Below are 22,327 nucleotides of genomic sequence, written 5' to 3' on the forward strand. Positions count from 1 at the left end.
GTGCTTAACAATATCAAAGTGAGTGGGGAAACTGAGGCACACATATTTTTGCTAAAAAAGATACCAACATTTCCCACAAATGGAAGGTACAGTAAAAGCTGCTCTAAGGACCATCAGCAACAGGCACTCCTGTTGCTTTAAGCAATCCATGCAGTTTCCAGTAGAATTTTGTCCGGGCTTTAGATAAACAAGTCTGCTACAAAATCAATTTTTTGCTGATTCTTTAGGAAAGTCCATGGTGTTTACAGTTACGATCCAGCTGCAGGATTTTTGTCAAGTTGTGATTGTATCATTAATGACCTTGTTTGAGACCCTGGTGATGGGCATATGATGTTTTACATTTAAATAATACCATAACCTTTGACACTCAAATTAAAACATTATGGTCCTGATTCTGCTCTCAGTTATAACAGTGTAAATCAGGAGCTGCACAGTTGCACACCCGGTGTAAGATTGATAGCTAACTCTGTATTTTGCATGAAAGAGTTTTAGTGGAGCACAACAAAGGGATTGTTTTAGTGTGTGGAGAGAGAGAGAGACACACACACACAGCCTCTGTTCCATTCTCCTAGCTTTGCAATCCTACACACTCAAGTTCTTATTCATTGTGAACATTTAGTGGTGAAAGGGAACCTCTTCTTCGGCTAAATGAAGTCAACATGAGCCTAGCCAAAGGCAGATGGGCCCGATCAGTAAGCAACCCTCCGCAGCCGATTGATTGTGTGCTTTCCAGCTGGTCACCATGGAGCACCTGTGACCCCTGTCAAAAGAAAAGAGTGAGTATCTATGATCTTAATATGAAGCATAAGAAATAAGAGAGAATGAAAGGCAAGACAGTCTTTCATAATATTGCCTCTGCAAAAACTCAGTGATGGAGTCACTTTTTCTGGCCTGTGGCTCCTCAAGTCTCCTACAGGGAATATCTGCATGGGCAATGCAGTTAGATATGTATTCACCTCATTCAAGGCGTCCAGGGTCCAGCACAAGACCTACATACCGCTGAAGCATCACAAAAGACCTCCTGTGGTTTAAGTGCACATCTAGGCCTCAGGACTGGCTCCAGGCACCAGCATTCCAAACAGGTGCTTGGGGCAGCAAGCTGCAGGGGGCGGCAGTCCCTGTGGTTTTTGCCCCCAAGCAGCGCACCAAATTTCCGCCGCAGACGGCGGGGGCAGTCCGTGTACCGTTAGGGCAGCACGCGCATTTCCGCGGCGGCAGCAATTCGGCGGCAGCTTCTATGTTTAGCTGTCCGCGGCAGCACAGCTTCTGTCTTCCGGGACATGTGGGGCTTGCAACCCTTTGCTTTGGAATTCTGGTTCAACTTTGTCGGCTCAGTCTCGCAATTCTTTATCTAAACATAGCTCCCATTGACTTCCTTGGAAATTTGCTTCAGTAAGGGAGTGTAGGAACAGGCGGTTAATTTTCCCTGTCTTGTATAAAATGTAACAAATGATCATAGTCCTTTGGCAGGAGCATTCACACATAAGGCCAGTGTCCGCAGGACTCCTGCAAGTTGCTAAGCACCTTCAGCAACTCTGGATTTGAATGGGAATTGAGGGCACGCAACACCTCACAGGACTGGGAGACCCTTTTCATTACCTGCCATTGAGCATTTTCTATATATGGAACATCTTCAAATTAAGATCCTGTTCCTAATGAAGTCAATGTCAAAAATCCCGTTATTTTAAACAGTGCACAAGACCACTTGTTAACAGGTTAAGATAACCATTCTTAGAATGGTTATCCCACGTCAGTCTTGCTTCAGCCCTTTGCAATCGGAGTAATGATGCTCCAGCTGTATAAGGAGTGAAGACTCTCAGTTATGAGTTTGTCTAGGAAATGGAAAAGGGGCAGAAGGATAATCTATTGAATGGATCAGAGAATTACCTCACAGGGGTGTTATCAGGAAAATATCAATAATGGTGTGGAAGGTTTAGTAAATACACAGGTACAGAGAATAACCAGAGGTGTCATTACCAACTCTAATTGAAAGAAGGGAAATGCCATTGAACCCTTCCTTATTTTTTCCCACTCCGAGCAATTAGTCCTATTTGAACAAAATCTATCTTAATGACAAGCTAAAAACCACATTTTTTACTCCATCAGTACTAAGTGTGGAAAATCTTGTTTAATAAAATGAAAACTACCCCAAATTATTTTTTAAATTAGGTCCATTGCAAGAAAATCAAAATTCTGCCATATTTACTATTTTTCTTGGTGTTACTCTATAGCAAATATGTCTCAATACAAGAAATTCGTATTTTAATTTAGGATCCATAAAATTCATGCATTCTACACAGAGGAGTAAATGTTTTCTGTGTCATTACAGTACAGATTTGCCCAGGTGGAACGGCCTTCTCAGTTCAATGGAGACCCGTGTGACTATTCTGACAAAGAAACAGAAGATTGTGTTACAAACAGTCCTTGCAGAAATAAAGTTAGATGTGAAGGCTTTGTATGTACGATTACAGGTAAGTATTTGAATTAGAGGCTGGAGCTAGGCTGTTCTCAGGGGTGGCAGATGACAGAACAAGGAGCAATGGTCTCAAAATGCAGTGAGGGAGGTTTAGGTTGGATATTAGGAAAAACTTTTTCACTAGGAGGGTGGTGAAGCACTGGAATGGGTTATCTAGGAAGGTGGTGGAATCTCCTTCCTTAGAGGTTTTTAAGGCCTGGCTTGATAAAGCCTTGGCTGGGGTGATTTAGTTGGTGTTGGTCCTGCTTTGAGCAGGGGATTGGACTAGATGACCTCCTGAGGTCCCTTCCAACCCTGATATTCTATGATTCTAGGGGACGCTCCTGCTCCTGTTGAAATTGATGACAGAACTTTTTTATGGGGTTTGCCTGAGTAAAAGTATGCCAGGATGAGGCCCAAAGTATATCAGCACTTATATCACATTTGCAAATGACTGATTTTAACTGGAATGTAGGCCACGTTCCAGTCTGCCAGTCTCTTTATAATCCAGTTGTTTTGGAAAGTAGGAAATTTAAAAACAGTCTTAATAATAAAAGCTGCCACAAAACTGGTTCAAAAAGTCAGATAGTGGCAGAAAAATATGTGCCCATGATTTTGGCATGTACCTGAGATCATAAGGAAAAAAGCTTTATATGGATTTGTTGTTGTAGTGGTGACAGTTCTGCCTACCCCACATAAATTACTGTTCTGTAGCATTCATTAGTTTTCACAATCACATTAGAGGAACTGGTGGAGTTTTCGGTTCGGTTCGGTTTTCAGTTCGGCTGACTGGAAATAACAATTATTTGTTTTTTCTTGGCAAAATGAAAAACTGAAATGTTTTTGATTTGGTCAGACCAAACATCTAGCCTTTCTGTGCCTCAGTTCCCCTTTGGTAAAATGAGAATAATAGCACTTCCCTAGCTCACAGGAGCGTTGTGAGAATAAATACATCAAAGATTGTGAAGTGTTTAAAGGTCTACTGATGAAAAGCACCATATAAGAGTGAGGTATTATTTTTATATAATTCATTAACATCTCAGTTGTAGGGATCTTATTATGGATGGAGAACACAGCATGAGAAAACAAAACTGTTCCTTCTGCCTTGATTCACAGAATTGTTTTGAGGTCTCTGTAGAGCAATTCTAATAATAAAAGACATGAGAGACACGCAGCCTTCATGTCTATTATTTCCCTTATTAAGAATGTGTTACCAGTATGCTCCTCTCTCATATTCATTAATCCTGTTCATTGGAATTTCAAGTTATTTGTTCTTGTAATCAATCATCTACACAAGAAAATTATTATAATTACTTATTATTAGGGCCGGTGGAAAAATTTCCAAGGGCTTTTTTTTTTCAAAAGAAAATTGGATTTTTACCAAACAAAAATTTTTGCAGAAAATTTCTGCCCTAATCAAAAGGGTTTGATTTTTCCACTGGAAAAACAAACAAACTTAACTTTTTTTCAGCTTGTATCCATTTTACACTTTTTGGCAGTTTTCAGACTTTTTTTAAATGAAAAGTAGAAATGTCTAGGGGATGAGGAAATATTTTCCCACCAGCTCTAACCAACATGCTGTAATCTCTAAGTTTATAACCTTTATGGGGCAACCACTGTGGCTTTATAGTTTTTAATAATAAAATGATAAAGGACTTCTTAATTAAGCAATTTCAATGTTGCCTCTTAGGAAGATGCATTACACGGAGGTTGCTTTGCAATGGAGATGATGACTGTGGGGATCAGTCGGATGAAAAAAACTGTAAAAAGGTGTATAGAAAATGCAACCAGAAGATGGAGCAATACTGGGGAATAGAGAATCTGGCAAGAGGGTAAGTAGGCATCCTTTGAATAAACCAAACATAGCAAATTTAATTACATGACTTGAGAATGGAGACATATAGTAACCTGAAATGGTTAAAGTTCCCTGCACTTCTTTTTCAAATAAGGAAAATATGTTGATGTAGTCTCAGACTTGCTAAATATTGAACTGTAAATGTTGTAAAAATTGACATGTCTTGGGTCCTGATGCAAAGCCCACTGGAAAAATTCATATTGACCCAAAAGGGTTTTCATCAGAACTTTAGTAAATAACAATCACTGAGACAAAAAAAATCAGTGTGTGCAGTGAACACGCTAAATGAATTGGTTGTAATGCTCCACATGGCATAGGTAGTTAGCTTGCCAGTAGGCATGTCAAGGGAGCTGCAGGCTAGTGTGTTCACTGATTTTCTTCTGGAAATGTGCCAATTGTGCCAAAGCTGGGTGAGTAGGTAGTGAATGACAACCCTTCTAAAATCTCTACAGATAATTGTTATTTAAACCATTGGACACATGAGAAATCATGGATACTCCAGATTTACATGGGCGCAATCGAGAACAGAGTGTGGCCTGATAACTACTCTGTGTGTATGACAAATTTTGCTTGGGCTCCAGGAGGCTGGGATGATGCCTATTTTAAAATCTGGCTCTGAAATAAAACGCTGGGTGGGGATGTTGATACTTGAAAAGGAAATTGAATCATGATTATATTATAGAGTGGCCTGCATCAAAATTCTGTGTCCAAACTGTGACACTTTCTCAGGGCATCCAGACCTATGGGTGACCTTGTTACCCCTCTGCCTTAGCAAAAGAGAGACTTGCTGGTGCTAAACTAGGTGAGAGCTCCCTGTCACCACAGCCCGTTAGCGACCCCAGACAAACTTCCCAGGATTCTGCCAGACCATACTTTTCTTTGCACATAACACTTGGTGCACCCAGGTTCCTGAGTCCCTGGAAGAACATTCCCCAGGAGTATCCAGCCCATCATTCGACACTCACAGAGATTACCAAATTGGCTATCTCCAGAGAGACAGTGTACACGCCAGCTTGTTTGATTAAACCGAGTAATCACACTTCATTTAATATTACAGCACTGAATTCTACTTCTGGTAAAACAAAGAGAAGGTTTTAGTAACAACTGAGTAAGGGTAGTGGAAATAGAATTGATTACAAATAAAGCAAAAATAGAACACACTGGGAAGAGATTAAATAGACCTTTAGCCAGCTACAGTCTTTTGGCTAAAGCATTTTTCTCACCCTTGGTCTTTTGCATTCATTGCTGATTTTCAGTCAAATCAGGATCCAGATTTTTCATTTTTCACTCCTCTCTGCCAGGAGTATCCCTAGGTTCCTTCCCTCTTCATTATGCTCCAGAAAACCTTTGGAATGTGTCCCTGTGATGTGTACCCCCAGACAAAGTTGTTTTCCTCTGCTGTTTGCTCTTCAGCGTGCTCATGCCATATTGTCTTTCTCATTCACCTGGCAACGTGCTTTTCCTGTTGTCTTTCAAATGAAACTTGCTTTGTGTTGACTTACACAACGCTTGCTAGATATTGGAGGCAGGCAGGTAAATAAACATTCCTTTGGGAAAAACTAGTTTATCTACCCTGCCTGTTTACATAGTTCAAACATATTTTTAGTACATACATACACCTTCTTGACTAATGCCCATACATATGTCTCGCAATGCTTATGATGACCACTATGATATAAGCGTTCATTTGACACGCTACACAACATTCTTTATAGATAAATACTATGACAGCAATTTGTTAGGTGTAGTGAGTTTGTCAGGCCTGATAGGAGTTGCTGTTATGTGATAATGAACCCTTTGTCAGTGGGCACTGAAGGGCTCTTAGGGTCACACTAACATCCCGGAGCATTGGATTGCTTAAAATCTGAATCTGGATTCAGATCTATATGTTGCAGTGGGCCCCTACATTTGGAATGGACTGAACCAAAACCCAGGGTGAAATCCTGCCCCATTTAAGCCAATGGAAGTTTTGCCATCATCTTCAGTGGGGGCAAGATTTCACCCAAGAACTAAACAACCCTGAATTTGGGGATGGTTGAATATGATCTAACTCATATAGGATGATAACTGTCTATAGGATCCTACAGTGGGAAAATAGTCCCCTAATCTTCCTTCACGTGCATCCCTCAAAAATCTTGCTTCATATTGTAAAAATCACGTTAAAGGGGAAATGATCATTTCTGTGCAACTCTCTGAAGATGCGACCGCTGTGGGTGTCATTACTGCTGCTGTTAACCATAGTATAAATTAAAAAATAATTTGAACTCTTACAGAAACATGCCTCTCATTTCTTTGAAGCCACAAATGCTCAGTCATACGATTTTAGTGGATCTTCCCGCTTTTCACTGTGTTCTAAGATTGAAGCTAATTTTAACAATTTCAGAGACCTTTTTATGCTATCCTTTGACTCCACACTAACGAAAGGCAGGCCTAACAAAGACCTGGAGCACAACATAACAATGATAGGTTCTGGGGATTTCCCGATTTCATCGGTATTTTTTCTTTTGTGATTTTTCCTCTAGTGATGCTCACTGCTATTTAAACATGATCTCATTCAGCGTAGCGCGTATCCTGAGACCGTGCACCATGTAGATGAGATTCCACTGGGATTCGCCCTTCAGTGATGGTGGTGAATAACAGAGAACTCTTGGTCCCATCACCAAAAAAAGCCATTCTCCTTACGTAAAAAGATTTGCCAGACTGCATTTTTACTCTTTACAGATGGATTTAGGATCTGATCCAGTGCCTAGTGTATATTTTGCCCACCTCTGACCCTTCTGCCATTCCTGAAAGAGCTACTCCAAATCCTTACTTTCCAGCGCAATTTCAATTCCATGAACTTTTATTGGCTGGGTAAAGGATACAAATGTTGCTATCACTGATGGGATGATGCCATAATGTCAGTCCCAGCTGACAGAATGTAATTCTTCTGCGCTTAATATTATCTTCAGAAATGTTTCAAAACATGAGTTCCTCTTTCATTTGCTTGTCAGATGGGAAGGTTCTCCTAGACCACTCAGAGTGGATGACAGAAGATGGAAAGTTCTGATGACAGAATCCCTAGGCAACAAAATAGGCAGGCGCAAAAGGAAATAGGGGGGGAAATCTTGTCTTTCTTAGCCAAATTGTATATTTTGCTGCTAATTAAATTATAAACTTTATTGTTTCACTGTTATGCCTCCTACACAGGTTAAATATCCTCACGAACAATCTGGAAGGTTTGGTTCTTGATCACAGGTACTATGCTGGGGGATGTACTCCACATTATATTATGGATACCAGGTTTAGAAAACCATACAATGTAGAAAGCTACTCCCCAGAGGTAAGAATCAGATTTTTTTTCTGCAAACCAACTTTAATTACATTTCCAATAGTTTTCAGTGCAGCGTGTCGACACAGCTTCATTTACTAGATGACATTTTAATGAATTTCAAGAATTGGGGTCAAGTGGTTTAGGACTAAATTTTGACCTACTTTGAAAATATTAGGGAACATAATAAGTGATTGTTATACTCTAATAATCATGTATATGTTCTCTAAATGACACAAATATGAAAAAGTAAAGTTTCTGTAATGAAGCCATCCAAAATTCTGAGCTAGATGCTGTTGTTTCCTTGATTTGCTTGCAAGAAAGTGAACTAGATTTCAGAGATTCTCTATAATGATGCAGTGCACAGGGTGCCTGAAATAGTAATGCTCATAATATGAGGAAATCAAGTATTAAATATAAAACTGTAGGGGAAGGAGAAAGGAATGATTCCAGTGTCCATAATGAAAGTGAAATATTTGTGTTCATGGCAACATGTAATTTGGGGCACTTCTACCATTGTTCATTATTGCACACAGCACAGACTTTATTTTGACTGTGTTGCATGTTCAGGGGAAGGATGGTCTCATGGTCCAGGCGGAGGACTGGAAATTAGGAGATCTGGGACCTAATTCTGGCTCTGCCAAAGATTTCCAATGTGAATTTTTGCAAATTCAGATAGGGTTTGATCTTAAGCATATTGAAGTCAATGGCAAAACCGTTAATGACTTTAACGGTGCAGGATCAGGGCCTTACTTTCTCTTTGCCTCAAGAACCTGTTCCATAAAAGTGGTGTAAAAATACTTACATTCAAGGGGCAGTGTGAGGAAAGCACCTTGAGTTCCTCTGATAGAAAGGAGATGTGAAGGGATGTACCAACTCCACCATGGGCCTGAAGGGGTTAAGGAGAATCTGAGGGCTCAATCAGCCTTGCCCTGCTACACCTGTAGTAAGTGTCAAAGCTGGAGGGAGGAGCTAAAAGGGCTGAACCAGGCTGAACCCTCCTGAATCATTAGGGGTAAACCAGGAAGGAGTGCAGACCTCTGGGTTCCTCTCAGTGAGAGACGCCTGGCTGGAGTCGGGGAGGCCAGGATTCAGCATGCTGCTAGATGGATCTGCAGGGAGCAGGAGGACTCCTGCTGAGTCAGTTGAGAAAACTCTCCTGCAGCAGAATCAGATGCTAAGAAGCTCTGCAGTGGGCCTGTGGAAGAGGCCTAGAAAGCGTGGCGCTGATACACTGGGAGCCAGGAAAGAGGCTGCAGCAAAGGCTGCAGACTGGGCAAGGTAGGAGGTGGTCCAGGGAGGCAGCCAGGGGTTTGTGTAGCAAGGCCTTGACTTCCTACTCAAGGGTCCCTGGACTGGAATCCAGGGGAGCAGGAAGGCATTGGGTTTCCCTACCAGCCCACCAGGGATGGTGGAGCGGAAACCCCCCTGTAAGGACTGTTGAAGCCTCCCTGATACCAGGGGTAAGGACTGGTGAGTCCAGATTCAGACTGAAAGTTCAACAGTTTGTCAAAGTTCAAAGTTCAAAGTTTAACGGACTGCTGGTTTACCCCAGAAGGGGTGGGACTCTGTGTGACCTGGCCGAGTTGCAAGGAGAAGCTGACCACCACAGGGCTGGCAGCACAGCTAGCAGCCAGGGCACTAAAGGAGGAGAGCCTGCTACACTACACCCAGCCAACATGGGCTTGCTGGCAGAGAGTCATGTGCTTAGAGGAGACTACAGAAGTGCAAATAAGAATTATTGTTTTAAAATATCCAGAACGTACTGTATAAAAGGGCAGGCACCCAAGTAATTTTCATACTTGTCATTTATCTTTAATGGGCATCAAAGATACGGAGCCTGATTAAAAGCCCATTGAAGTTAATGCTGTGTGTTATCTAGTGTGATTTGATATGTGATGCCTATTAAGCAAGCTTTGTTCCTTTCGCAATTTTAAATGTGTTTAAATGTTCATGGACTTTTAAGATGTAGGCAATTGCAATGCGGTGGAGACAGTAGCTCTCATCTGCATTTTATTAACCTGTGCTGCAAATCAAGTGGTATTGTAGTAGTAATAATAATGATTAGCAATTATACCAGGCTTTTCATCTTTAAAGTTTAAGCACTAATTCAAAAGTATGTTTGTTGCAAGACTATCAAGATGTTTTCCCTTTGCTTCAGGTATGAAATCAGTATGCAAGAAATAAAGTGTGTTGGTTTTGCTTTTTGTTTAGACCAAAGGCAAATATGAATTTACATTGACTGAATACGAATCTTATTCAAGTTTTGAAGAAAATATCCTTAGGGCAAGAGCTTCGCAGACTAGCTTTGGCTTTGGAATAAAGATATCAGGAGTGTTTGAACTTGGTTACAGTTATACTGACAACAGGTTCAAGAAGTTCATTCAAAGGACGAAAAAATTTTCTGCAACTGTAAGTTACTTTCTACTTAAAACTGTTATCAGTTTAGTAGTTAACACCTGAGATGTGAAGTTTAAATGTACGTGTGTGTATACATGTATAAAAAATATAGGACTAGATCCTCAGCTTTTGAAGTATAGCTCCAAGGAAATCAGTAGAACTACACCAATTTAGATCAGCTGAGGGTCTGTCCAATAGAGTCTCACTGTAAAAAAGTGAAAGAAAGAAACTGGCCCAAATTAGTCCTCTGAACACAAAGGGAAGTGCACACCTATTGGTACAAAAGTACTGTCATGTAGGACGGATTGGCGGGGGCCTACTGATGCACAGCAGCCCCTATATGAGCATAGGGGATATAGCACAAAATAATAGTCCTTTGGGAATTCTGTGCCACTGTACATGCGCAGAATTTATGTGCCCCGCAGATTTCTTTGTTTCCCTGCAGAAAAATGACTTTCTGATGGAGAAGCAAAGGGAAGCCACAGAAATGGCCATGTAATCTTCCCAAACAGTGATGCCCAGGGCAGCCAGCAGAGAGTCGGGCAGAGAGTCACTGTCGGGCAGGGGCGGGACTGGGGAAGACACGGCTCATGGCTCCTACCTGCTAGTCAGATCCACCCCCAAATTTCTCCCCCAGCTGTAGGAAGCTCTGCAACCCTCCCCCTGAGCTTTCTGCACCCATCACTCCTCAGCTGCAGGAGGAGGATCCCTGTACAGGGAACCACTCCCGCATCCATTCAGCCCCCCTCACACCCAGACCCTCCTGCCGAGTCTCACTCCCCCTGCACCCAGAATCCCCCAGACAAGTCCCACTCCCCCTGCACCTGGACCACCCTGATGAACCACCCGGATCCCCACCCTACCAAGCCCCAACCAGCTGCACATGGATTGCAACCCCACTAAGCCCCACTCCTCCAGCATCTGGACCCCCGCAGTTAGTCCCTCATACCCAGACCCCCCTTCTGAGCCCCTAACATCTTCACCTGGATCCCCCTGCAGAGTTCCATTACCGTTGCACACAAAAAACCCCAACAAGCCCCTGTGCATCCAGATCCCTCCCACACACACACACCTGCACTGAGCCACTGACACCCAGATTTCCCCACACAGAACCCTCTCAACCCACACCTGGATTCCCCCCATGCTAAGCCCCTCCACATTTGGATCCTGCCTTGCTGAGCCTGTCTGCCCACACCCGGTGGACCTGGCATGGAGAGGCAGGGCTCTGGGGTGTTTCTGGGGATGGCCCGGTCCTTGTACTGTGTCAGGGCTGGGTGCAGCCTCACCATTGAGTCCGTGTCCAGGGAGGGGGGAGCTGCACAGTGATCTCCCACCTCTGTGCAGCCAGTGGTCTGTGCTCCCCAGTGCCATGCTGGAGCCTCCACATTTATTTGACAAATAAAAAGTGCAGAATTTTGCAGAATTTTAAAACTTTTGTCACATAATTTTTAATTTTTTTGGCGCAGAATGTCCTCAGGAGTAATATTAAAGTTGACAATCCAGCCATTAAAGGGGCTGACACATGGTCATACTAGCCACTGGACATAGGAACTGTAAACTACCAGGTTACCCTGCCAGGGAGTTTAATGTACTATAGCATCCACCTCAGGTCAGGAGACCATGAAGAAAAATAACTTGCTTGATATGTCAAGCACAACAGTAAATAGCGATGGTAGTGAATGAAATCAAAATGTCCTGAAAGATGGGTGGGAAACAGATATGATTAGGGTGACCCGATGTCCCAATTTTATAGGCACAGTCCCGATTTTGGGGGGCTTTTTCTTATATAGACACCTATTACCACCCACCCGTCTTGATTTTTTATACTTGCTATCTGGTCACCCTAGATATGACCCAGAACGTGATTAATCTAAGGGATTTCACACAGGTCAGATTGTTATTTACATACTGAGCCCTAGAACTTTGAAATTCCATCTGTCCAGCTTGGTGAGTTCCATTGAATAGCAAGTGAGTTCCTGGATAAAAGACATTCCCTTCCTTTGGGATGGATGGGATTTTCAGGCATCAGGTTTTATGTGTTTATGAATGCATAGAACAGACTGTGCAGTGGAAGACTAGTGACCTTGGAATCCCAGCAGGATGTCAGTGCACACAGGAAAAGTCATAGTAGTACAAGACAGGTGCTGTCACTGCAGTAAGTGACAATGCAAACAAAGAAACCCTGTTAGTCAACTGTACAGTAGCTATGATGGTGATATAAAATTAAAACTGCTAGCAGGTCTTCACCAGTTTAATTATAGACTAGCACGTGCCATTTCAGATTGGTAGATATGAGATACCCACAGAACTCAAGGCACACAGCACAGAATACTGGCTGCATGTTCACCATGAAGCATACATTTTCACTCTTGTCCTTCAATCACTTCTGTGACCTTGTATACACTCCAAACCATCTGGAGGAGCTTTAATTTGTGCTCTTCTAGTGACATGACTTCATTCTGGGGCAATATGCACCATCTCCTGGTTTCTTCTTAACCTTCCACTGTTGTAAACCAGGCCTACTTCATGTTGGCTGTTTAGTTCCACTGCTGTTATATGCTGGTGTCCTCAGTGCCATGTGCATTCAGGAGTAGAACAGTGGCCTCGTTTCTGTGTAGCTTGTGTAACACTGATAGATTGGGATTGAACCTGGGACTGAACCTGGGACATCAGTGCATTAGTCTCTACTGCATGAGCTAAAAGCCATATGGCTGTAGAGCAGACTCCTCTCTCTCGCTCTTCTTCCCCGCCCTCCCCCACAATGGGATAGAATATCACATCCAGGAGGTGTGTGGGTTATACATGGTAAAAACCCCAAATAGAGCTTCCTTGATAAAGAGAAGATTGCACTAGGGATGCTCACCAAGGGGCCGAGAAGCTCCTGAAATAGACACCATTACAGAGATAAGGAGGATCTGGGGTAACTCACATATTCATTGATTTTTGAGAACTGAAAGGTCCACTATGGTCTTCCATAACACAGACCACTAAATTCCACCCAATGAGTCCTGCTTTGGGCCCGATAAGGGGGCTAGATTTTATTATCCAGTTTACAGGCTTTTTAAATTGAAAGATCATCAGCGCTTTAAAATGTTTCCCTTGATGGCCCAAACGAACCTGAGTCTGAATGTATTTAGGGCACAGTGAAAAGCTCATTTTATTATCCAGGCTTTTGCCCCAAAAGGGGTGTGGAGAGGAGGGATATTCTTTCGGTTGGACAATAGTTGGTTTGAGGGAATGTCTTTGTTTCCATTGTGTAAAATTTCTCCCTTCACTTCAAGTTTTGGTAATGGCACATTTTACAAATTAAGATCTATGTTGAGTATACAGATTTGTGTGAGCTGTTTAATGCAGACCAATAACATCCATTTATACAATGCACAGACAGTATATATAACATACATACTTTGCATGGAGACCTATGTCCCTCATTTCACTTGGATGCTGTTGTGTGTCTACATGTCATATAGTCCAGCAAATTTATTCATGCCCGTTCTGAGCTGGATGTTGCCCGTTATAAACTGAAGCCTCGGACTCTGATGCTGCATTATGAGTTCCTGCAGAGACTCCATCAGCTGCCTTTAGAGTACAGCTATGGTGAATACAGAGAACTCTACAGAGATTATGGGACGCATTACATCACTGAAGCCACTCTTGGCGGCATCTACGAATACACGTTAGTTGTGAACAGTGAAGAACTCCAAAAGGCAGGTATGTGTATCCAATACTATACAGCATTTAATGAAAGAGCAGTTCTCTCTGGGGTCAGATCTACTACTATATAGGAAAACAATTGCTGCCTCCACAGCATTATTCCTGCCTCAACCTCCAGATGCTGCTCTGTGAGGATTAGGCTCCAGGGCCACACAGAGTGAGGGGCAAGTGGGGCAATTTGCCCCAGGCCCCGCAGGGGCCCCCACGAGAATGTCGGAGGCTCCCCCCCACCTCTGCCTTCCCCCATCCCCTGGCGCCTCCGCGCGCCGCGTCAAGGAGAGGCCCTGGACAGAGCTAAAGCGGCATGGCTCGGGCGGAGCCTGAGCTCCTCCCGCTCAGAGCCGTGTGGTAAGGGGGTGGGGCTGAGAGTTCCTGAGCTCCTCCCACTGAGAGCTGTGTGGTAAGGGGGCGGTCCCACTGGAGCCACACCGCTACAGCGCTGTCCAGGGCCACTCCTGGATGCGGCGCGCTGAGGCTCCGGGAGAGGGGGAGGCGGGGGTAAGCGGCATGGGAAGGGGGCCGGGGCCAGGGGGGTTGGATAAGGGACAGGAGTCCCAGGGACAGTCAGGGGACAGGGAGGGGCAGAGGTTCGGAGGGGGGGGTCGGGGAATGGGGGGTTGGATCGTGGGCGTTCCAGGGGTCTGTCAGGACTTGGCAGGGGGTGGATAGGGGTCGGGGGAGACAGGGACCGGGGAGGGTCATGAGGGGTGGGGTCCCAGGGTGGTGGTTGGGGGGAGGTCTCCGGGGGCAAGGAGCAGGATGGGTCAGGGATTCTGAGGGGGGCAGTCGAGGGGCAGGAAGTGGGTGGGGGTGAGATAGGGGCAGGGCCAAACTGTTTGGGGAGGCACAGCCTTCACTACCCCAAAGCTCATTCAGCAGTTTGAGGCTTGCAGACAGCTATTTAACACAAAGAACCAAGCTGTTATCTTTTCCCTTAGGGCTACCATCCTTTTCACTTCTCAAATGCCAAATTATAGTCTACATTTAATTTCAGTGCCATAGGGAGATTCATGTCAGGGGAGGGTAGCTTCATTTAAAATTAGCCACTTTAGATTAATGGTGATAGAGCCATGAGAGCCATGGGGGAGGGATCACATGAGAAGAGCAATATCCTACACCACCTACCTCCTTCCCAACCCTACCAAGGGAGACCCACCTCCCCTGCATTCCCTGAGGCTCCAGAGGGGTTAATTCAGTGGTTCTCAGACTTTTGTACTGGTGACGCCTTTCACATAGCAAACCTCTGAGTGCGACTCCCTCCCCTTATAAATTAAAAACACTTTTTATATATTTAACACTATTATAAATGCTGGAGGCAAAGCAGGGTTTGAGGTGGAGGCTGACAGCTCAAGATCCCCAGTAATAACCTTGTGACCCCCTGAGGGGTCCCGACCCCCAGTTTGAGACCCCCTGGGTTAATTTAATTTTAGCACCCCGTGTCCATTCAAATGGATGTTCTATTTTGAGCATTTCAGTTTTCACAACATAGGCTCATCCCAGATTCTGGAACAAGTCAAATGCTCAGTTCGTGGAGTATGTTCATAAGCTATACTAAAGACAAACCCACAGTAATCGTCTCCAGTTTGTGAGGGATCCCATGGAGCCAATCTCTAGGAAACAGATAAATTCATGGAGGTTAAGTCCATTAATGGCTATTAGCTAGGATAGGTAAGGAATGGTGTCCCTAGCCTCTGTTTGTCAGAGGGCGGAGATGGATGGCAGGAGAGAGATCACTTGATCATTACCTATTAGGTTCACTCCCTCTGAGGCACCTGGCATTGGCCACTGTCAGTAGACGGGATACTGGGCTAGATGGACCTTTGGTCTGACCCAGTATGGCCGTTCTTATGTTCTAACCTAAATGAACCCAAAGTTATGGAGACAGATATGAATCAAGGAAGCCAACAGAGTACCAGAAACCTGTTTCTTTAAACAATCAAACACAGCAAGCAGCAAATATTTGGCCACACACTTCTGAAATCCCAAACCATGTTCGGGTTTTGGCAGACTAACTTCAGCTTTTCAATTAAAAAAACCACAACAAATTTTGAAGGAAAGCAGACATTGTCCTTGATTTTTTCTGCTTTTTAAAAACCCCTAGTTTTCGATCCAAAAAAAGTTTTGATGGAAAATATTTGTCCAACCCTTTTAATGAGCTTCAGTGCCTTTTAGCACTAGCTGATGCTGAGAACCAGTGATACCTTGTAAAGGTGACTTGAAAAGAAGTTTTCTCAAAACTGGGTTTGTGCTAAGACGCGGAAGGCCTGTAGCATCCTAAGAGATACTGAATAAGATAATGCTCTCCCCTTCTGTATGTAAACCAAGGACTTAATTTTCAAATGGTGCTGAGCACCCTCCACTTTCATCCAATTTAGCTGGAGCTGCCAGTGCTTATCACTTCAGCATACCAGGCCCGGTAGTTGATCTTTCCAAAGCTGACTACACATTAAAATGAATGAGAATCCTATGGCTAAACCCCCAGTTGGCTTTGAAAATCAAAACCTACGTTCTTCTATTCAGTGCTTTACAAGTGGTAGTTGTGAAACTCGTCTAGCCTCCAGAACTTTTCCAGAGCACAGGAATCTAGGAAACAGTGAATAATCTGCTGGGTCACTTTTCTGCCTGATGCTGCTCTAGCTGTTTGCCAGGAACAAAGAGAGTTGTGGGATGATAATCAGTAGCAGCATTCTTTTGTTTACCCATTGGCATGGGAGGTTGAGGAACGGCCTTCAGTGCCTATTTGCTAAAGTACTCTTTGTGTTACACAGCCGGGTCCACTATCTGTTTGCTCTTCTGTTGAGTAGTACGGTGGTAGGTAATATATAATGTTTTCAGCTCTCTTAGTTTGGACCTGAGCCAGAGGGACAGAACTTAGATCTGGATTTCAGGCATTCAGAATTTTGGTGGTATTCAAGATCTGAGGTTTTGTTTTGGGCCCATCTCGAGTTATATATTTTTTCTAGAAGCTCACATCTAAACACCAATGTATTGCTATTACTGTTTATTACTGGGATCACAATAGCATCTAGAAGCCCCAGTTGACCACAAGATTAGGCACTGTACATACACAAAGCAAGAGACAGTCATTGAATCAAAGATCTTGCAGTCAAAATAAACAATGTAAGCGTGAATGGAGGGTCAATCAGATGGATTTGCCAAGGTGCCAGTTAGATGTTAAAGCTGAAATCTAACTTTATTTGCCAATTTGATAAGTGCTATAGCCAATGTTGGAATGGAATTTAATTAGGATAACCCCTTTTTACTGAGTCCAGGGAGCACTAATTTAGTGCTAGTTTTATTCCCTTGCAGTGAGTGACTGTCAAATGTGATTGCTGGTAGAGAGGCTGTTATTGATGAAGTGAAGGTAGTGCATCATCCTTGCTTGTTAAGGCCCCAGTTCAGCTAGATATTGAAGCACAGGTCTAACTTCAATGGGACTACTAATGGGTTAAAGTAAGTCATGTGGTTAAGTACATTGTCGAATTGGGACCTTAACTGCTAACTCATTGAGGGCTAAATCCCACACACATTTGCTACTGAATGCACGTTTTACAACCCTAATTAATCTTCTTTAAGTCACTCAGCATGGTAAGCACTATGCTGAATGGCTAGTGTTTGCAGGATTGGGCCCTTAGTCGTTAATTTGCAAACTTGTAACTTGCACCAGGGCTTGGGTCAAAGCAGTAACTATATCTTTTGGGGGGGGATAGCTCAGTGGTTTGAGCATTGGCCTGCTAAACCCAGGGTTGTGAGCTCAATCCTTGAGGGGGCCACTTAGGGATCTGGGGCAAAAATTGGTCCTGCTAGTGAAGGCAGGGGGCTGGACTCAATGACCTTTCAAGGTCCCTTCCAGTTCTAGGAGATTGGTATATCTCCAATTATTACCTTTTATCTTTATGATGCTCATTATTTGTAATGTGCCACTTCTTCTGTGCCAGGAACTCTATGACAGTTGGTGTAGCCCCTCAAGCAAAAACATTTAAACTTTTGAGAGGAAAATTTTTCTTTACTAAAGGTCTGATCGCAAGAGCGCTCAACTCCATCAAAGTCACTGGGAGCTGAGGGCACCTTTTTAGAGCAAGACTGGGACCAAAAAATTCCCTGTGGGAGGGTGGGGAGCAAAAAAAATCAGCAAAAGGTACTTAAAATGGAGTGTTGGTTTTATTAATATGTGATGTTTTACTGTGTTTTTTAGGTTACTCTTTAAGTGACATCCAGGCCTGTGCACAGCATGGCTTTAACGTTGGTGCAAATATCTATGGAGTTTATATAAGTTTGGGAATGTCAGCTGCTGGCTGTAAGGCAGTTTTAAATGAAATTGGAGGTAAACATAAAATAGTTTTGTGCTTTGTATGTTCTTTTTTTTATGTGAGAGCAATATATGCTCAATTTCAGACGTAAAATAGATCTGCACGCGGGAAACGGGCTTTGTTTTATGGAGTTTGATCTCACACCATTGACTTTAACAGAAGCAGGATCAAGCCCTTTACTCAAGGAAGAGGTTCTGCACCCTGCACTAGTTGTTTTCAATGATAGCCCCATTAAGAGGAGGCTGATTTATTATTCTTTCCTTTGTGGCTAAGTGATCCCCTCTTTCCTTGAAAACCTATGAATGAATCTATTGTTTGTTTGTTTTTTCATTTACAGTAATGTCAAATGAAAAACTATGGGCCATATCTTGAAGTCCTCCCTCAGGCACCTCTGCCTTTTAAGTCAGAGGGAGTGCCAGATATTTGGCTGTATATAAATAATTGTGACCAAGGTCGCTTTCCCGGTTTGTTTTGAAATGGATATGTAACTGGCAGAGTCTGCTTTGCCCCTAGCTTTTTATTCTATTTGTGATCCACTAAGAAATAGCAAAGCTGAGCTGGTTACTTTACCCCTGTTTGCAGACAGCATCAGGCAAAAGCAAGTTGTGGAAGATTTCATAGCCCTCGTTCGTGGAGGAGGGAGTGAGCATATCACGACACTTGCCTACAAAGATCTGCCGACTGCTCAGCTAATGCAGGAGTGGGGAGATGCAGTACAGTACAACCCTGAAATCATAAAGCTAAAGGTACTGTAAATAATACACCACAGAGCCTCAATTAGTCACGTGCCATGGGGGACTTGGAATACATTCAGATAAGTGAGGTTTTGAATAATCAGGGAGATTTTCAGAGTAACTAATTGACCTGTTTTAGGTAACAAGGCATGTCAGATAATTGAAGTTTGAAGAATCTAGGCAGTGCTGTATTAGAAATATACCTGATTGCATTTAATATTAGAGTGTAATAAAATGACCTTCCTTTTTTCTGGATTACCCTTGCCTTCCATATTTACCATGCAGTGTATAGTAGCAATTCTGTTTGGTTCCAAAAAGCAGAGAGTACCAAAAAGTCTGGCTGTTTTGTCCAGGCTATCTAAAGCTCATTAATCTGTAAAACTAAGATAGGATCTCATGAGAATAGATTTTTACTAGGCTTTCCTACTTCCAGCCTTGGCCAGGTCTCGAATATATAGAGGAGCATGAAAGTGAAAAATAACAAGGGGGGAAAATGTCAATAGAGCCTCATAATTCTGAATGTCACAATTAGTTAATTTAATATTTGAGTGACTATTGTGAAGGCAGAAGAATATTCTTCTTAGGTATGGCGCTGCACTAGGGCTGGTTTTTGTTGGACTGCTCTTCAATGGAAAATTGGGTTTTGGTTAAATAAATGTTTTTGGGAAAAGTGTCTGTTTTTCACAGGAAAAAATATTTTTTGTCAAAAAAACTGAACACAAATCCCAAAATGCATTCTAAAAAGTGAAAAATGTTGATTTGAAATCTCCTCCTCCCCCACACACACCTCCTGGTGCCTCATAGGATCTGTAGGTGCCTCATATTCCTCTATAGGCCTGGTTCCCCTGGACAGACTACATCTCCCAGGATGCACTGTAGCTACGGACTCTCCATGGTGCACCGATGTCTCAGCAAGTGGGAAGACCATGGTGCATCATGGGCAGGGCTGACTCTCGCTTTTTTGCCGACCCCCCCCCCTCAAAAAAAATCAAAACACCTGTGGGCCGCCGGAGTGGCAAAGCGCGCGCACACACACACACACAAACCCTGCAGGGCGGCCGGAGCCAGAGTGCAGGGGGACTCCCTGTGCTGCAGACGTGTAGCAGAATGTGCGCCCGGTCTAGCGGGGGGTCAGAGGGAGAAGGGGGGCAGCCAGGGCTTCCGCGGGGCGCTCGCCCTGCAGCCCCGACCGCCACGCCGCCTGCTGGGAGGGCTCTGCGCCTCTCCAGTCAGCTGGGAGGGAAAGGACACAGGCTGCCCTGCCGAGTTTGCTGCAAGCCAACTACAAAACCAGTTTCTCCTCCCTTGGTTTTCACACCTCAACTGCTAGAACAGGGCCTCATCCCCCCTGATTGAACTAACCTCCTTATCTCTAGCTTGCTTCTTGCTTGCTTATATATACCTGCCCCTGGAAATTTCCACTACTTGCATCCGACGAAGTGGGTATTCACCCACGAAAGCTCATGCTCCCAAACGTCTGTTAGTCTATAAGGTGCCACAGGATTCTTTGCTGCTTTTACAGATCCAGACTAACACGGCTACCCCTCTGATACTTGACACCATTTAAAGAAAATTCTGAACACAAACTAAGGCTAGTTTTTTTCTAACCCTTTAGATTCTAACCTGATATCAGTGACCAGATCAGCTAGTAGAAACCACAGATTGATATAATTTGCATTTGGCCTATTTAGCCTTTAATTTCCCTGCTAATATCCTAGAGGAGTATGAAGATCAAAAGCACCAGTAGTGTGTGACTAAACATGAGACCTAAAAATGCTTCGATAAGGAAAAAAATAAAGCAAAGCAGTTCATAAATCATCTACTAAAAGCACTTGGCAGGTCATTCTCAAGGCATTTCCTTATTTATATTATATGAATTCAAAAAATAAAAGGTGGATCAAAGATCATTGTTGAGAAATGGAGACACAGTGGCAGGAACAAGAAAGTACCTTTTTCCTTAAAATGCATTTGTCCTCTAAATGACATGACCCTGTACAAATGGTATTGTGGGGCTTCGTGTTTGCTGTGTCCTGATGGCATGCATAGCAAATTTGCTCAGCTTACAATAACAACTTTGGGCTGGATCCTCAGGTGACCCAAACTGAGGAACGGGTCCTTTTATTGTAACTCCCAACCATGCAAACTTAGCCTAGGAATCCTCAGACTTTATTCTTACTGGCTACTGTGTTATCATCTGCCAAGAAAAATTTGTGGGGCAAATCTTACTCTCTGTTACACCTGACTCTACTCTGTACCAAATTCTACCCTCAGCAACCCCATGATGTTCAGTCTGTGCCCTCACTTACACGTCTGCGTGCCCATTATAGTCATGGGGGTGCAGAAGTCCAAGTGATGGCAGTATTTGTCCCGGCAGCAGGAATTTAACATAATTATTCCGTTGAGGATGCACAAAATAGAGGGAAGTCCAGCTCTTTCTCCCAAAGCCTTAGCAGCTCTGCAGAGCTGATAGGAATACAATGGTGCTATATAACAGGTCAGTTCTTGCTGCCAAATACCTGAATCCTTGCCTAAGGAACTTCAGACTTAGATTACAATTACACACTACACACCACTTTTGGAGGCATGTAGCAGATGTTTCACTTCACTACACACTACAATGAAAAGCACACGCTGTGTCCACACTGTAGTGTGTAACAACACGTCAGTGAAAGGCTCTGGCCAAAGTGAGGCAGCAGGAAAAGGCTTCAGCAGCTCCCCGTTTCCGGAGCCTTTCATTGAAGTGAGAAAAGGCTCTGGCAGGGGGGAGACTTTCCTTGTGGTGGGGAAGGGCTCCAGCAGCTGGGAGCTGACACAGCCTTTCCCACTGCTGGAATCTTTTCCAGGGAACGGTTCTAACAGCAGGGATGCAGCTGGATTCTATACTGCTAAAAGCGGTAGTGCAGAAAGGGAGGTACAGCTTGGGTGACTAGAGGGCCATGTAGGGGATGTACTCGAGTACATACCCACACCTTTCAAGTGCGTCTTTACTGTCTTGAGCTGTTCCTCACCATCTACACTGCTATTTATACCCATGCAATTCACTAAACGCAGCTGAAAAAAGTGTAGAGAGGCACTCCGCATTTGAAGGTAATGGGAACATTTCTGTTGGCTTCGTAGAGTAATCGGGCTGTAAATACACTAGTGACTATGCTGCAATTAAAAAACAATCCATACAAGGGCAGCATATGAACATAGTCATTGTACTGTAGAAAAAATGCTTCCTGGTGGGTTTTCAAGAAGAGTCCTAAAGGTAGGGTTGCCACCTTTCTAATTGCCGGTAACCGGAACCCCGAGACCCTGCCCCTGACCTGCCTCTTACACCCCCCCAAGGCCCCACCCCTACCCTGCCTCTTCCCCCAGGATCCCACCAATGTTGCTCGCTCCTTTCCTCGTATGTCACTGGAACAGAAGTTGCTGCAGCCTAACAAGGAACCTGCCTGCAGGTAGGAGGCAGCCCTGGCTGAAGAGGGGCTGGATTGGGTTAATGACCCAGTACCTCCCCCTGCCCTGTGGTAACCGGACTTTTGGTGTCCGGTCCGTACATCTGAC

The 22,327-nt window shown here is 43.8% G+C and overlaps 1 protein-coding gene across 2 annotated transcripts in view; it reads left to right on the forward strand.

Annotated features, from left to right (window-relative positions):
- C8B (complement C8 beta chain) overlaps positions 1-22,327 on the forward strand; it is a 32,135-nt gene that overhangs the window by 2,266 nt on the left and 7,542 nt on the right. For both annotated transcript variants that reach the window (XM_039486411.1, XM_039486412.1), the window contains exons 2-9: positions 620-776; positions 2,330-2,471; positions 4,146-4,287; positions 7,500-7,632; positions 9,835-10,032; positions 13,491-13,731; positions 17,930-18,058; positions 18,627-18,790. In XM_039486411.1, coding sequence (XP_039342345.1) covers positions 620-776; positions 2,330-2,471; positions 4,146-4,287; positions 7,500-7,632; positions 9,835-10,032; positions 13,491-13,731; positions 17,930-18,058; positions 18,627-18,790 — 1,306 coding nt within the window. The remainder of the gene's footprint in view (positions 1-619; positions 777-2,329; positions 2,472-4,145; positions 4,288-7,499; positions 7,633-9,834; positions 10,033-13,490; positions 13,732-17,929; positions 18,059-18,626; positions 18,791-22,327) is intronic.

Source organism: Mauremys reevesii, linkage group 8 (genome assembly GCF_016161935.1).
Source record: "Mauremys reevesii isolate NIE-2019 linkage group 8, ASM1616193v1, whole genome shotgun sequence".
NCBI lineage: Eukaryota > Metazoa > Chordata > Testudines > Geoemydidae > Mauremys > Mauremys reevesii.